Genomic DNA, 12,906 nt, shown 5'->3' with positions numbered 1-12,906 from the left:
GGAAACGCCCCTGCGTGCTCTCGGCTGCCTGGGAGGGCTTCGAGGGCTTCGAGGGCTTCGAGGGCTTCGAGGGCGGCGAGGGCAGCGAGGGCGGCCAGGGCGGCGAGGGAGTCGCTCCGCCTTCGCCTGCAGGACGCAACTGCACCGCTTCCTCAACGCCCAGCCGGAGAACCTGCGCACCAAACCGAAGCGCTCTGCGCGTGGCCTCTTCAGTTCTCGGGGCCAGAGCTGTCCCCACTCCTCTTAAAAGCCACCTGAGCCTCAGCTGCTTGAATTTCCGGGTTAATTCCAGTTGAGCGTGAATTCTTGGCCCCCTCTCTCATGTGCGGGTCAGCCACATCTTTTTTTAAGGCCTGCCTCTCCCATTTCTCAGATTGGCCGGGGCAGGTGGTGCCTAAGAGAAGGGCTCTGCTGTGTGGTGGTCACTCGTGTTGGTCATCAAGTCCTCCCAGTTCTCCTGGACACAAGGTAGGATTGTTTTGCCCTGCTACGTGTCCTGCTTTGCTAATGAAATGTGAGTGGAAGTGACATGTGTCACTTCTGTGCGGAACCTTTAAGAAACAGTGCAGGATTTGTCACATCCCCTAACTCCCGATGTGGTAACTGGGAGTCCATGCTGATCTGGAACCTCTGTCAGCTTGGATTCCGCAGTAACGAGGCAGAGTGGAGCCCCAGCCAGGCTAAAGAGCACACCGAACGTGAAGGAGAACTAAAGCTGGGTTGCTCCCAGCCACCAGATCCTAAGACTGTTTGTTGCTGCAGCATATCCTGGCTCATTCTGATTAATGCAGCCTGGCCCGATTACCCTTTCCAGGCCCCCAGCACACATCGGTGCCCTTGGCAGATGCTGCTGTCTGAGTCAGCCTATGAGCCTGGCCCCGTCCTTACCCGTGATCAAAGAGACAAGTAACATTATTTTATAGGTGGTGAACCTCGCAAGTAGAGAGAACCACTCAGAACAAACGATAGTGAGCAACAGATAAAAATTCCCTTCCGTTCTCACGCATGTGGGGTCTGCTGCCCTCCACCCCAACCTGGGGCGGAATGCAAGGACTGCCCCAGGGCGGGCTGGGCCGCTGGTCAGTTTCCAAGTCCTCCCTTCACATCCTGAAGGGCAAAGGCCCATTCGTATCTGGGGTGAGGGGGATGAGGACACGCCCCGCCCGACCCAGAACTACGAGCCTGCGAGGCCCAGGGGGCGAGGCTGTACTCACGCTCGTGGCGTACTGGATGTCCTTCCAGATGGAGGTTTCCCGGGACAGGTCGGAGGCCTCGAACAGGTTGTCCAGGATGACCTCGCCGATCATGTCGTGGCGGGAGAAGCGGTCGAAGTCGAAGACGCTGAGGTGTAGCTTGCGGTCGGCCAGCTCCTCGTACGGCACGGGGAAGTGGAAGTTCTCGTCGAAGGTGGGGTTCAGGGTCTTGCGGTGCACCCGGGTCTGCAGCTTGCACTTGCGGTCCGGCAGGAGGTAGATCTTGACGTATGGGTCGGAGCTGCCGCAGAAGTCCTTGGCGGGGAGGTCGAAGGCCTTCAGGATGCGCACGATCAGGGTCTCGCTCTCGTAGTCGTAGCGCAGGCTGAAGTTGATCTTCCCGCAGCTCTTGGCGGCCTCGGATTTGGCGTCGTCCCCATCCACCGACTTCTGCTTGTAGAGCTCGGGCTTGATGCGGCCGATGCTGGTGGGCTGCTCGGCCGCGGGCGGCAGCTCGTTGCCGTAGTCCACGCTGGAGACGTGCATCTGCCGGGGCAGGTGGCGCTTGAAGGACGTGTGCCTGGCGGAGGGCGGAGGGGCAGAGGGCGACGTCAGGCCGGGGGGCGAGGAGGATGCAGGCGGATACCCCTCGGCCGCCCTGGCCCATCCTACCCCTTGCGGGGCCCCCTTTTCCTCCCATTTGTTACCCCCTTTCTCTCTGCACACACTTTGTGGGCAGCTCGTCATGCGCATTTCATGTCTTAATGTGTGCGAAGTGGTCGGTTGGGGTAGGGCCTGGTACATAGTAAGCTCAATAAATGTTAGCCATAGCTGTTATCACTTCCCCTGCCTTTCCACCTGCTTTCTAGGTTTCCTTCCCAGTAGACACGGCCCTGCTTTCCCCATTAAGCCATGAGATTCCTTAGGAGATGGACCATACCTTCTTACCCAGATATGGCTCCCCCTCCTCATCATCTACCACCAGGACCACCGTCCCATAGTTACTGGTCACTGGACTTTGCAGCCCGGACTGCATAGGTTAATTTTGGCTCTGCCACTGTCCGGCTATGTGACCTTGGGCAAGTTACATAACCTCTCTGCTATAAAATGAGAATAATGAACGTAGCAATTGCATAGGATTGCTGTGAGGATGAAATGAATCCATATAAATAAAGTACTTAGAGTAGGCTCAGGTGTATTATAAGCCATGGGTCCCCAACCCCCAGGCCACGGACGAGTACCGGTCAGTGGCCTGTTAGGAACTGGGCTGCACAGCAGGAGGTGAGCACCGGGTGAGCGAGCGAAGCTTCATCTGTATTTACAGCCGCTCCCCAGCGCTAGCATCACCGCCTCAGCTCCGCCTCAGATCATCAGGCATCAGATTCTCATAGGAGCACCGGTCCCTGATGCCAAAAAGGTTGGGGACGGCTATTCTAAGCGACGTATTATTAGCTCTCATTATCACATGGATTCTTTCGTAGGCTCCTCACAGCAACCTTATGCATCATTAGCCCTATTTTACAGTTGGGAAAAGCGAGGCTTAGAAACTGTGAGCAGCTTGTCTGAGCTCGTACCATAAATGCTGCAAATGTGATCCTGGCACTTTCATTCCTGGCTTCCAGCTCAGGACCAGGACCCCTTCCCCACGGCTCGTCCCCCGGGAGCCCAGGGAGATGCTGCAGGGACCCAGGAACCCACAAGAGCCCTAACTTTTGAATAAACACAATGCCTCATGCGTGCATGCATCGTTTCTTTTAAAAATGTTTCTGAATTTAGAGTAGCTTTTTGTCCTGACGCGGCGGTTGTTATTTTTGTTTGTTTCAGTTAAAGAATGCCATGGATATACCTGCTGCCATGCAGGGGACTCTGCCAGTTGTAAAGAAATCCTCATTCTCGAAATGTGAGGAATGTCTTGCCTTACCGCTCGTGCACCGCAGACTCTATCTAGGCTTTGCTGACATATCACTAGACACCCTGTGACTTTTATGCATCTGAGTCTTTGCATATTCCCTTCCCTCTGCCTGAAATCCTTCCTTCCCTCCACACAACTAACGCCTCCCAGCCACAAGCGTCCCACCGCACGCCACATGCACAGCACCCCTCCTCAAGGATTCCCCTTCCCTAGAGTTCTTCCTGATGCCCACCTCCTCGTTGGTCATCCACCACGGACCACATCATTAGATCTGTTCTCCTACCAAGGTTCACATGTTATTATTTCTGGTCTCTGATCCGCACAGGCGGGAATCTCGTTAGTGAATAAGGAAACATGGAGGTGTGGGCTTAGGGAAGGGAGGGGACCACTCTTTACCTGGTGGATGACGCTGGCTCTGTGGTCTGTCGCTGCAGCCGCGTGTGACGCATGATGTGTTCTTTGACCGACATCTGCACCTCAGCCGGAATGTCTGGGGACGTGTGGCTGATCTTCACAGCCGCCTCTAGGAAGCCCAGGGTGTTAGGGTCCTTCAGCTTGTCAGCCATGTTGCCTCTGGAGCGGGGGCTCCGAAGGGCCTCGGGGAGGGCGTTAGCAGAGGAGGGACTAGAGGCCTCCTTGTTCCTCCAGGGCGTCCAGCACAGCTTCCAAAAGAGAAAGAGAAAAACTGCCACCAGGGCCACGCCACACACAATAACTACCACGGCGAGGAGGCTGACAGAGGTGCCTGCCCTCGGCGGGAGCCAGGCAGGGAGGGACGGAGACAGACAGAGGTGGGGAGAAGCAGGGAAGGGTGTTGGAAGAGGGAGCACACAGAAGGGACGAAGACGGAAGAAGAGAAAAGAACGGTCATGAGAAAGCTGCCCAGGCAGAGGGGAGGTGGTTTTAAGGGGACGCTCCACAGTCCACTACAGTAAAACATCGGTAGCCTTGTCTTCCCCTCCGGCTGACTGCTCCAGCGCCGCCCCCTCCTCCCCACTGCCAGCCTGGGAGCACCTGGACTGCCTCCCCTCCTGCCTATTGGCATATGCACAGGGAAGGGAAAGTTATTTAAATGGCAGCCTAAGCAAATGTGCAAATTCACGAAGCATTCGCATTTGGATGCTGTTTAAATTTCTATTAGAGCTGTTACTATGGCCGGACTTATAGCAGAGTCGCTTTTGGGTACAGCTCTCTTCCTCGAGAGGCTGTGAGGCCTTGGGGACCAAAGGCTCTGCTAACTAATCCTCTTCCCTTACCCCACCCCCTCCGAATCCAAATCCTGCCCAATAGTTGAGCTGACTGGAAGTGAATGAGATGGAGCACCAGCTCCTCGAGGGCCAAGATTATGTCTAATGCTTCGTGCATACTCAGAACTCTGCACGTAGTAGGCTCAATAAAAGTAGTATTAAGTTGGAATCCAATCCATGCAGTTCATTTCGAAGCTAGATACAAATGATTCCACTAGCCATCTTTTCCCCATTCCTGTGGCTCTTTGAGAGCTTTGCTGTGAGATCGATTTGTTGAATGTTGTGGTTGGCTCAACATTCACAGGTGGGCGCTCACTGCCCTGGTCCCAGCCCAGCCCAACCCCCTGCCCCTGGTAGGATGCCCATTTCCCAGGAGAGCTGTGAGGATGGCTCCCTTTGGGAGAAACGATTACGCAGTCCTCCCACCCCACCTTTAGGAATGACTCTGAGCCCAAGGGCTCTTCTTACTCTGAGTAGAGAGGTCAGAACCAATGGCACACCTGGCAGGTGTGCACAAAGGTCACATGTGGCCAAAGCCAGCCGTGGAATCTTATATGGTCTGCATGATGATTGGAAAATTGAGAAATTCCACCACCGTCATCATCACACCAGATGTGGGTTACTCTGGAAAAGGCCAGATGACTTGGTCGCTGGACTTGTACTCCTGCTGCTGGGCACTGGTGACCCCCTGAAAGGGTGTGTCCTCATCAGCTCTACTCTCTGTTGCCAGCCTGGCCCCTACAGGTCTGTGAGTTTGCAGTCTCTGGATTGTCCTGCCCCAGTGCCTTAAGAGTCTTAGGATTTAAGACTTAGGAAACGACCCTACAAGTACTGAGTCCAGGCGGTGCTTTTGCAGATGGGCTCAATGGTCCAGAGAAGGGACCGCAGTTCGTACACAGAGCCTGGACTGGGGTCGAGATACCTGCCACCCAGCCCGGGGCTTTTTCCACCGTCCCAGCCTGTTGGTCCCTGATTAAATCGTGGCTATTGTAACCCTGTTTTTTATATTTATCTGACTCCGGGCCCAGCACAGAAACTGGCCCATGAGAATGAATGAGTGAATGAACAAATGGCACATAAAAGAGCTGTAATCATCTCTCGACCAACATTTACTGAGCATTTGCCACGTGCCAGGTAGTAAGTTCTGCTTGGAGTATAGGGATGCTAGGTCCCTCCTGGAGGGGTCCACAGTACTCTCACAGCACACAGTCCCCAAGGACGGCTGTACCCCTCCTCCAGAGGGATCTGAGAAGGAGGCGAAAACATTAGCCACCGTCCCTGAGGAGCGAGCACTTCCTTTGACTCCCTGGCTGTAGGGTATTGACCCTGATCAGCTACCACCTTCATGAATAAGGAGAATCCTCAAGTCCTTAGCTCCCTGCCCCAATCCCCAGACCCCTGCACAGAGACCTGGGAGCCTTCCCCCTCCCTCCCCTGAAGGAGCTGGGGTTAGCCCTTCACCCAGAGATAGCCAGGGACCCGGAAAGCAGATTCTAAATTAACTTCTAGACTAAAGGTCTCCCATGTGGTGTGTGTGCATCTCGGGGGCACCAGAGAAAAGTATCAGATTGTTTTAATGTTTATTTATTATCTTTAAAATAAGAAATCGAAGTTTTAATATACGTACAGGTTGAGAGTCACAGAAACGATAGCATTTTATTATCAAATTTAGTCAGGTATTGAACCCTACTGTTTCCAAGGTACAGAGTGCTTTTCGTGGGTTCCACTCACGTAATAAATAGTGCCCAGGGAAGAGGTCTGGCCATCATCCTCATTCCGCAGATGAGGGAGCCCAGGCGCAGAGAATTGAATAGATTGCCCAGGGTCACACGACTCGTAAGTGGTGGGACGGAGCTGCGTCGGGCACGTCAGCTCTTCAGTACCCCCTCTGTCAATGTGTAGTGTATGACGTGGGGACAAATAAACATACACTGGAGGTATTAAAATCAAAATGGTTTTCGCTGCTAAGTGTCCATGTCTAAATGGTTTGGAGACTGCGTCTTTGGGCCCTTATACCCCTGGGGTTCATGAGGAAAGCAAGCACAGATGGGCCCTTATTCTAAGTAACCGGCCCTCTCGACACCCTTCACATCTGCTCTCTGTTACAACTGTTCTGGATGCCTTCTCGGCAGTGAGTCACCTTAAAACAAAAGGTATTTCTAGGGCTTTGCTTTCCTTTGATCATACATCTTACTTGCTCTGGTAATAATTAGAATTTTAATGAGGAAGGGGGAGAAATGGGGGGAATCCGGAGAGCATAGAGTGCATTTAAATGTTCAGCCTAACAAAAAAAAAAAAAAAAAAAACCGAATTCGTAAATGAAAAGAGAGGTGGGGGAAGGGGGTGGGCCGAGGGAACCAATTTTCCCTCGGTGTGGTTGCTATTTTCAATGCCTTTCCACGTGACCCCTGCTGTTGCTCCCTCGGAGCTGAGATGAGGGGAGACAGAGGTATGGATTATTGGGAATCAGCACCTAGTGCTCAACATGTAAGGCTGAGGAGGCCCTTCCTCTGCCTGGAGAACCTTCTTCCAGGATACTTCACAGGCAGGCAGTGATGCTGAGTGGGTTCCCCCCCACAGGGGGTACAAGGCAGGACTGGTAAGAGTAGAATGAGACCAGGGCCAGGGTTGATGGTACAGAAGTTAGCCCCTTTAAAAGCACTATGTGTGGCCTTGAACTCAGCCAACCCGCAGAGCCTGGTCAAAGGTGCATGAAGGCCGAGAAGGGCAGGCTCCTGGATGGCCTACAGGCTATGCCAAGGCCCAGATCACCGGAGATGCGTGCCTCCCTGCCCTGGGTGCGCTGGGGCCAACCCACCAGGACATGGTGCCCTCTGGTAAATCACAGATACACAGGTAGCCTTCAAAGCCTTTCCCCCCGCCCCCATCTCTTGTTTGAACTTCAACCTGATAAGGCAGATCGAATTTTGACCTCAGCCGCCTTTTGAACCCTGATCTAGTGTCTTCATATTTATACAAGGGACTAGCTTCATAGCGAGAGAGAGATAACCAACCGTCCAGGAAAGACAAAAGTCCTTAACCACAGCACTGGAGAAGACCAAGGACTTCCTGAATATTTTTATTCTTCCTCTCTTCTTCCTTCTTTATCTCCCATTCAGCTTGGAGAGAAAGAAGCACAGCCCGGCAGTCAGGCTCAATCAATGTCCGTCCGCACTGGCTCTAACCTGCGACTTTGGCAAGCTACTCAATCTCTCAGCCTCCGTTTCCTCATCTGTAAAATGGGTGTGAAAATAGTATCTACCTCATAGAGTCATTGCGAGGTTTCGGTGAGATCAAAAGTGTATCAGAAGTGCTGAAGACAGTGCCTGGAATGTGGTAGGCAACATAATAAATATTAGCTATTTTTATTAAAAGTACCTAGTTCCACTCAAGTCTAGTTTTAAATATCCCCTGGTTTTGCAATTTGTTTTGTTGGTACAATACCTGGAAGCCATGAATACTAATAAATAGACATAGCTTTAACGTAACCATTACAAACCAGGAACAAATTACTAGCAGAAATAATGTATCATATATGTGATTAGATCTCTCTCTATCTCAAGACATAGTGTGTACTATGTTAAAGATCTCATATTTCTGTCAGCTTTTCTGTCAATTCTCATCGGCTTGCTACTTGTCCCGTTGTTTTATTGTTAGTGTCACCGGCCCGCTGGTGGACAGGAGTGAGCTCCAAAGGACAACGATGGAAGAGAAATCAATGACTGAGAACGTGCTATGCTTTTGCCAAGTTTTCTTGGAAATTGGGGGAAAGAAATCTATTATTGGGTGTGACCATCTCAATATTAGGGAGGAAACATCTTCGTTCAGGTGTCAAAGGAGTCCAGGGTTCCATGGGCACCCGCTTTGAGAAACCATGTTGGCCAATTACCCAGCAGCCTCAGGGAGAGCAACAAGCTACAGAACCAGGCGTCGGAAACATATCCAGTGGCCTGGCATTGTGCAGGGGCGCATGGCTCCTAACCCCCGGCGGGGGAAGCGGACCTCACTGGGGCTCAGACACCCGGCGGACGTCTCTGGTGAGCACTAGCACCAGAATGACCACGGAGCACGTCCGTCCACGTTCCTAACTGTGTGACCTTGAGCAAATTACCAAACTTCCCCAAACCTTGATTGCTTCTTTTACTTAATGGGGATTCTAATGAATCCTACTTCACAAAATCACTACGAGTGTTAAATAAACTAAGGCTCTGAGCACAGCGCCTGGGACATGGTGGATGCTCCTGAAATGTACTCTGATATTATTCTTCATGCTTCGCTTATTTGGTGGAGGATAATAGTTTACTGTGTACAGAATGGACCCAAAGCTGGCCCCCCTGAGGCAGGGGAAGGGCACAGCAGACTAGAGGCAGAGCATCTGGGGGACCTCAGATGCTTCTTGTCCTGGGAAGTTAAGATCTTCCTGAGGACCAGCAGGGCAGGACCCGCTTGTCACCTTAAGTGAGACCGTCTGGCGGGGGTGATGGCTCATTGCCTCCCTCTCTCCCTGGAAAATGCTAGGTTATTAATTAGCAACCAGGGCTTTCTTATCTCCTCGACTGACACTTCTTTCTCCAAAGACAGAGCCCTGGTTCCCCCTCCTCTTCTCTTCACCCCTAGTGTTAGGATTTATCAGCAGTTCTTATCACTTGCTATTGTTCCCGTTTTTCTAATGGGCTTCCATGTCAGGAAAATCTATTTTGTAATGGTAACAGGCATTTTCCCTAACGATCGTAATTGAAAAGATCAACTGAGGAGAGGAAGTGAAAAGAAAGGGCCATTTTTACTGCTCCCCTCCAAGCTGGAGCAGGCTGGCTGTGGGCCTGGGCTTGCTGGTGGCCCCTCGGAAGTGGTAAGTGCTGGGCTGTGCAGAGAAGGAGCTGCTTGGCTGAAGGGCTCACATTCAGTCACAGACAGAGACACGGGCAAGCACAACCCGGAGACCAGATGGCAAGACACACAGAGGCCCAAGAGCCTGGAAGGAACAGTGCCCCGAGCGGGAAGGAGGATAACTCTGGGTGTTATCATTACAATATTAATACTGGTAACATTATTTGTCACTTATTGTACCCCTTACATTGTACGCCTTACATTATCTCACTTAATCTTGAAAGCCTCCCTAAGAAATTGGTATTCGCCTCTCAAAGATAAATTGAGTTTAGAGATGTTAACTAAGTAACCTGTTTAAGGGTACGGCACATTAAGTGGAAGAGCTGGGATTCGAACCTGGGACTTTCTGATGCCAAAGTCCAGGCTCTTGAGCCAGGCCTCTGAGGAGGCTAGAGGCTGAGCTGAGGAACTGTCAGTTGAGGGCTTGGGCAGAGGAGCTGGGGAAGCCATTCTTTGTTATGGTCAGCGGGGGGGGGGGGGGGCATCCTCTTTGGCCTTTGGCCTGACCCTCGGAACTTAGGCAGAACCACGGAGACAAGGATTATGACCAACCTCTCATCCCCCATCCTTTCTTCTCCCCTGGAAAGTGCAGACACTGCAGATTCCCCACCAGCCACCAGGCAAATAACCAACGGCCCCTGGAAAGTCTGCAGAGATGTACCTGAGAAATACCTGAGCGTGTGCACGTGTGCGTGTGCGTGTGCGTGTGTCGGGGGGGTGGGACAGGGGCTCTTCTGGTCTGAGGCTTACAGACGTGGTCCATTAACAATGAGCTCTGTCATGTCTTGTAAATTTATTAGGAGAACTGGTGTAATTAAAATTCCAGGTTAGCGGGAGGGGGAGCAGAGAGCCCGTGCTTTCTTTCCTTCTTTCAGAGATCCAGGCCAAACTACCGATGGGGATAATTAGCAGAGTCCAAACAGAGAAGGAATTAATGCTCCTGGAGAAGCTGGGATGGGGAGAGACAATGCCCAGCTAATTACGGCCGCACCAGGCTTTAGGACTGGGCGCTGCTTCCACCTTCATTAAGGGACTCAGAGATAAATCGGAGGCTAATGTGAAGCGTTATAGCTAACAGAGCATTGGCATCAATTTAGCAAATATTAATATTATTATTTTGGCAGATGGTGACTAGCCCTTTCTGCCTGATTTGTCAGGGCATGTGGCCCCTCTGAATGTGGAGATCAAGGCCGCAGTGGTGGGGGGAGGGGCAGATGGAGAAGCAGAAAGATTCTTTATTCTCTACCTGCCTCTTCCTGTTTGTACTTGCAACTAAGTAGTCGGAGGAAAGGTCTGCCTGGGTCCACGTGGAACAAGAAAAACAGATCGGCAGTAGAGGGAAGGGAGGGAAGAGGTAGTAGCACACACCTGGAGTGTCCAGAGCTGGATGCCCTGTCCACTTCTACTTTCAAAGGCCCCTCTGCTTTTAGTTCCTAAGTGGGGCCCGGTCCTTCAGGCCTTAGAGGCCTCTTTTTCTAAGCAGGACCAGTGGGGGTGTCACCCAGCTCGGTCAGGACTTTCTTTTACCCCGCTTTCCCCCATTCCAGACAGCCTGACACAGACCCTAAAGAAACCCGGCCTGATCCAGACGCCTCGATCTTAGCCTTACTTATTTGCGGCCACGTGTTATACTCCCACCTCCGTGGGCAGGGACGACAGAGTAAGGGTAGGATGGTGACGAGAACACACCTTTACAGAGCTTGCTGGGAGGGAGCATTCTGGACCTGCCATCCCTACTCTTGAAGTTCCCACAGTCGAAGGGAGGAGAATGTTTCTAGAACTATAAATCCCAGGGCTCTGCAACTCCTAGATACCAGATCCTGAATCCTGAAGCTCAGACACACGACAGTCAGCATATCACCAGCATGGGTTCTAGCGGATCAGGCGAGGATCCTCAGCGGAAGGCAGAATCTGCAGAATTCCTTCCTTCCAGCCAAGAGGGAGAGAGTGACTGTTCGGTTACAAAAAAAAAAAAAAAAAAAAAAAAACAAGACTTTTTTGTTCTGATGAGATGCTGTGCATTTAATTTGCCATCACAAGCAGGAAAAATATTATCTGTGGTGCAGAAGGCCAACTTCAAAGCCAGGTGGCTGAATCACAGAACATCTCCAGAGTCATTAGAGAAGTGAACAAACATCACATCTATCACATACATCTCACGGCCATGTGTAAGCAGGAGAATAACCATTCCCGGCTGCCAGCCTGGGAGGGGCAGGGCAGCCCAGGGTCTCCCATCAGGCGTCTGCATTTTCTGGAATACCTCTGAATCTCCGCTTACTACCTCAGATCCGGAGCCCACGCTACCCACACCCTAAACTGCAACTTGGCCTATAGAAAAAGTTGAAAGGAAGAAAGGTGGAGAACTGCCCATCAGTGTCCCCTTGCAGGAGTGGGGGGCGGGGAGAGTCTATTAAGGAGGGAATCAGACCTTTCATCTTTAGAGTCTTTAAAGAAAAAGGGAGACTTGCTTTTTAGCTGGGACAGTTTGTGTAGAGGTGTTTCCAGGTCGGGGTCCGATTGAGATTTCCTGTGCAATTCTTAGCACAGACACTGGCATATAGGAGGGTCCCAGTAAACGATAGTAGAGTCTACATCTCAATTGTTGAGTCTCCGTGTTACTAGAAATCCCATGAGCTAGAGACTTAGAGCAGGAGAAAAGCGGAGGCGGGGGGGGGGGGGGGGGGGGGGAACATACAATGGTGAAGGGAACTGGGCATGTTCTAGACACTTGCATTTTTCATTAAACTGCAAATAAAAAGACCCAGCACTCTCTGATTAGCGAATCCAGGCCCAGGCAGTGGCTCTGGGATACAGGGAGTAGGCTGGGAGGCGGGATACTTGGGGGCTTGGTCCTGAATGCCACGGCATCTCCCCAGACCCTGTGCTCACCTAAATCCCGAGATCCCAAAGCCATTCTCAACCTCTGTCTTTCTTTCCCTATGACAAGGGCCTCCTCTGCCTCCCCCATCCTTTTCAGCCCCCCAGCCTGGCCCTGGGCTTCCTGAGGCTTGTGACTCAGCAGCCAAAGTTAAAGTTCCCCAGGGCTGACAACTCAAACTCGCTTTCTGAAGAGGCCTGCAGGGAAGGCATACTGATTCATCTGGGCCTGCTGGCTTTTACTCCTCAGCCTTCTCTCACCCTCAGCCTGGTGTCCAGGTACCTGTCATTCTAGACTACGGGATGTCCCTCTGAAGTCAGAACACCAGTGCCTCCAGGTATCAGGACGTGCTACACACATACATCCCCCACCATGCTCCCTCCCACCACCCCAGCATTTCTGCCCTAGACAGACAGGAGGGGCTCCATCCCCGGTGGGACTCGACAGGTGTGTACTTAGCTTGAATTCTTCCCTTCAGGATTTGAGGGGTCAGGATCAGCATTAAGGGAAGGATGGGAAGGGAGCTGGAGAGGCGAGCAGGAGACTTTGTGATTTGGGGGGAATCATCTGTCTGGTGGGTATGGAGAGTGGGGTGGTGTAGGAGGGGATGGCACCAGAAAATGAAAGTCTGATAATACTTGCTGGGCCAAATCTATTCTGAGATTCTTCAAGGGAGAGAATCAACCTCTCCAACCTCCATCTGCACCACCCTCTAAAAGTTCTTCTTTATGTCTAACCTCAGTCCCTTCTGCTGAAGTAGTCAACCCATTGATTAAACATTGCCAAGTC

At 51.9% G+C, this 12,906-nt stretch overlaps 1 protein-coding gene across 13 annotated transcripts in view; it reads right to left on the bottom strand.

Annotated features, from left to right (window-relative positions):
• Positions 1-12,906, bottom strand: part of SYT6 (synaptotagmin 6) — a 59,981-nt gene that overhangs the window by 42,023 nt on the left and 5,052 nt on the right. For 9 of the 13 annotated variants that reach the window (XM_023535572.1, XM_023535598.1, XM_023535590.1 and 6 more), the window contains exons 2-3: positions 3,502-3,767; positions 1,215-1,773 (exon numbers count right to left, since the gene is read on the bottom strand). In XM_023535572.1, the coding sequence (XP_023391340.1) occupies positions 1,215-1,773; positions 3,502-3,671 (729 nt within the window). In that variant the 5' untranslated portion in view covers positions 3,672-3,767. Of the gene's footprint in view, positions 1-1,214; positions 1,774-3,501; positions 4,018-12,906 lie in introns of those variants that run through there. The other 4 variants (XM_011366765.2, XM_023535575.1, XM_023535616.1 and 1 more) reach the window with 4 other exon arrangements.

This window comes from Pteropus vampyrus, unplaced genomic scaffold (genome assembly GCF_000151845.1).
Source record: "Pteropus vampyrus isolate Shadow unplaced genomic scaffold, Pvam_2.0 Scaffold6, whole genome shotgun sequence".
Taxonomy (NCBI): Eukaryota; Metazoa; Chordata; class Mammalia; order Chiroptera; family Pteropodidae; genus Pteropus; species Pteropus vampyrus.
The sequence above is the reverse complement of the archived record's forward strand: the minus strand, read 5'-3'. Positions and strand labels throughout refer to the sequence as shown.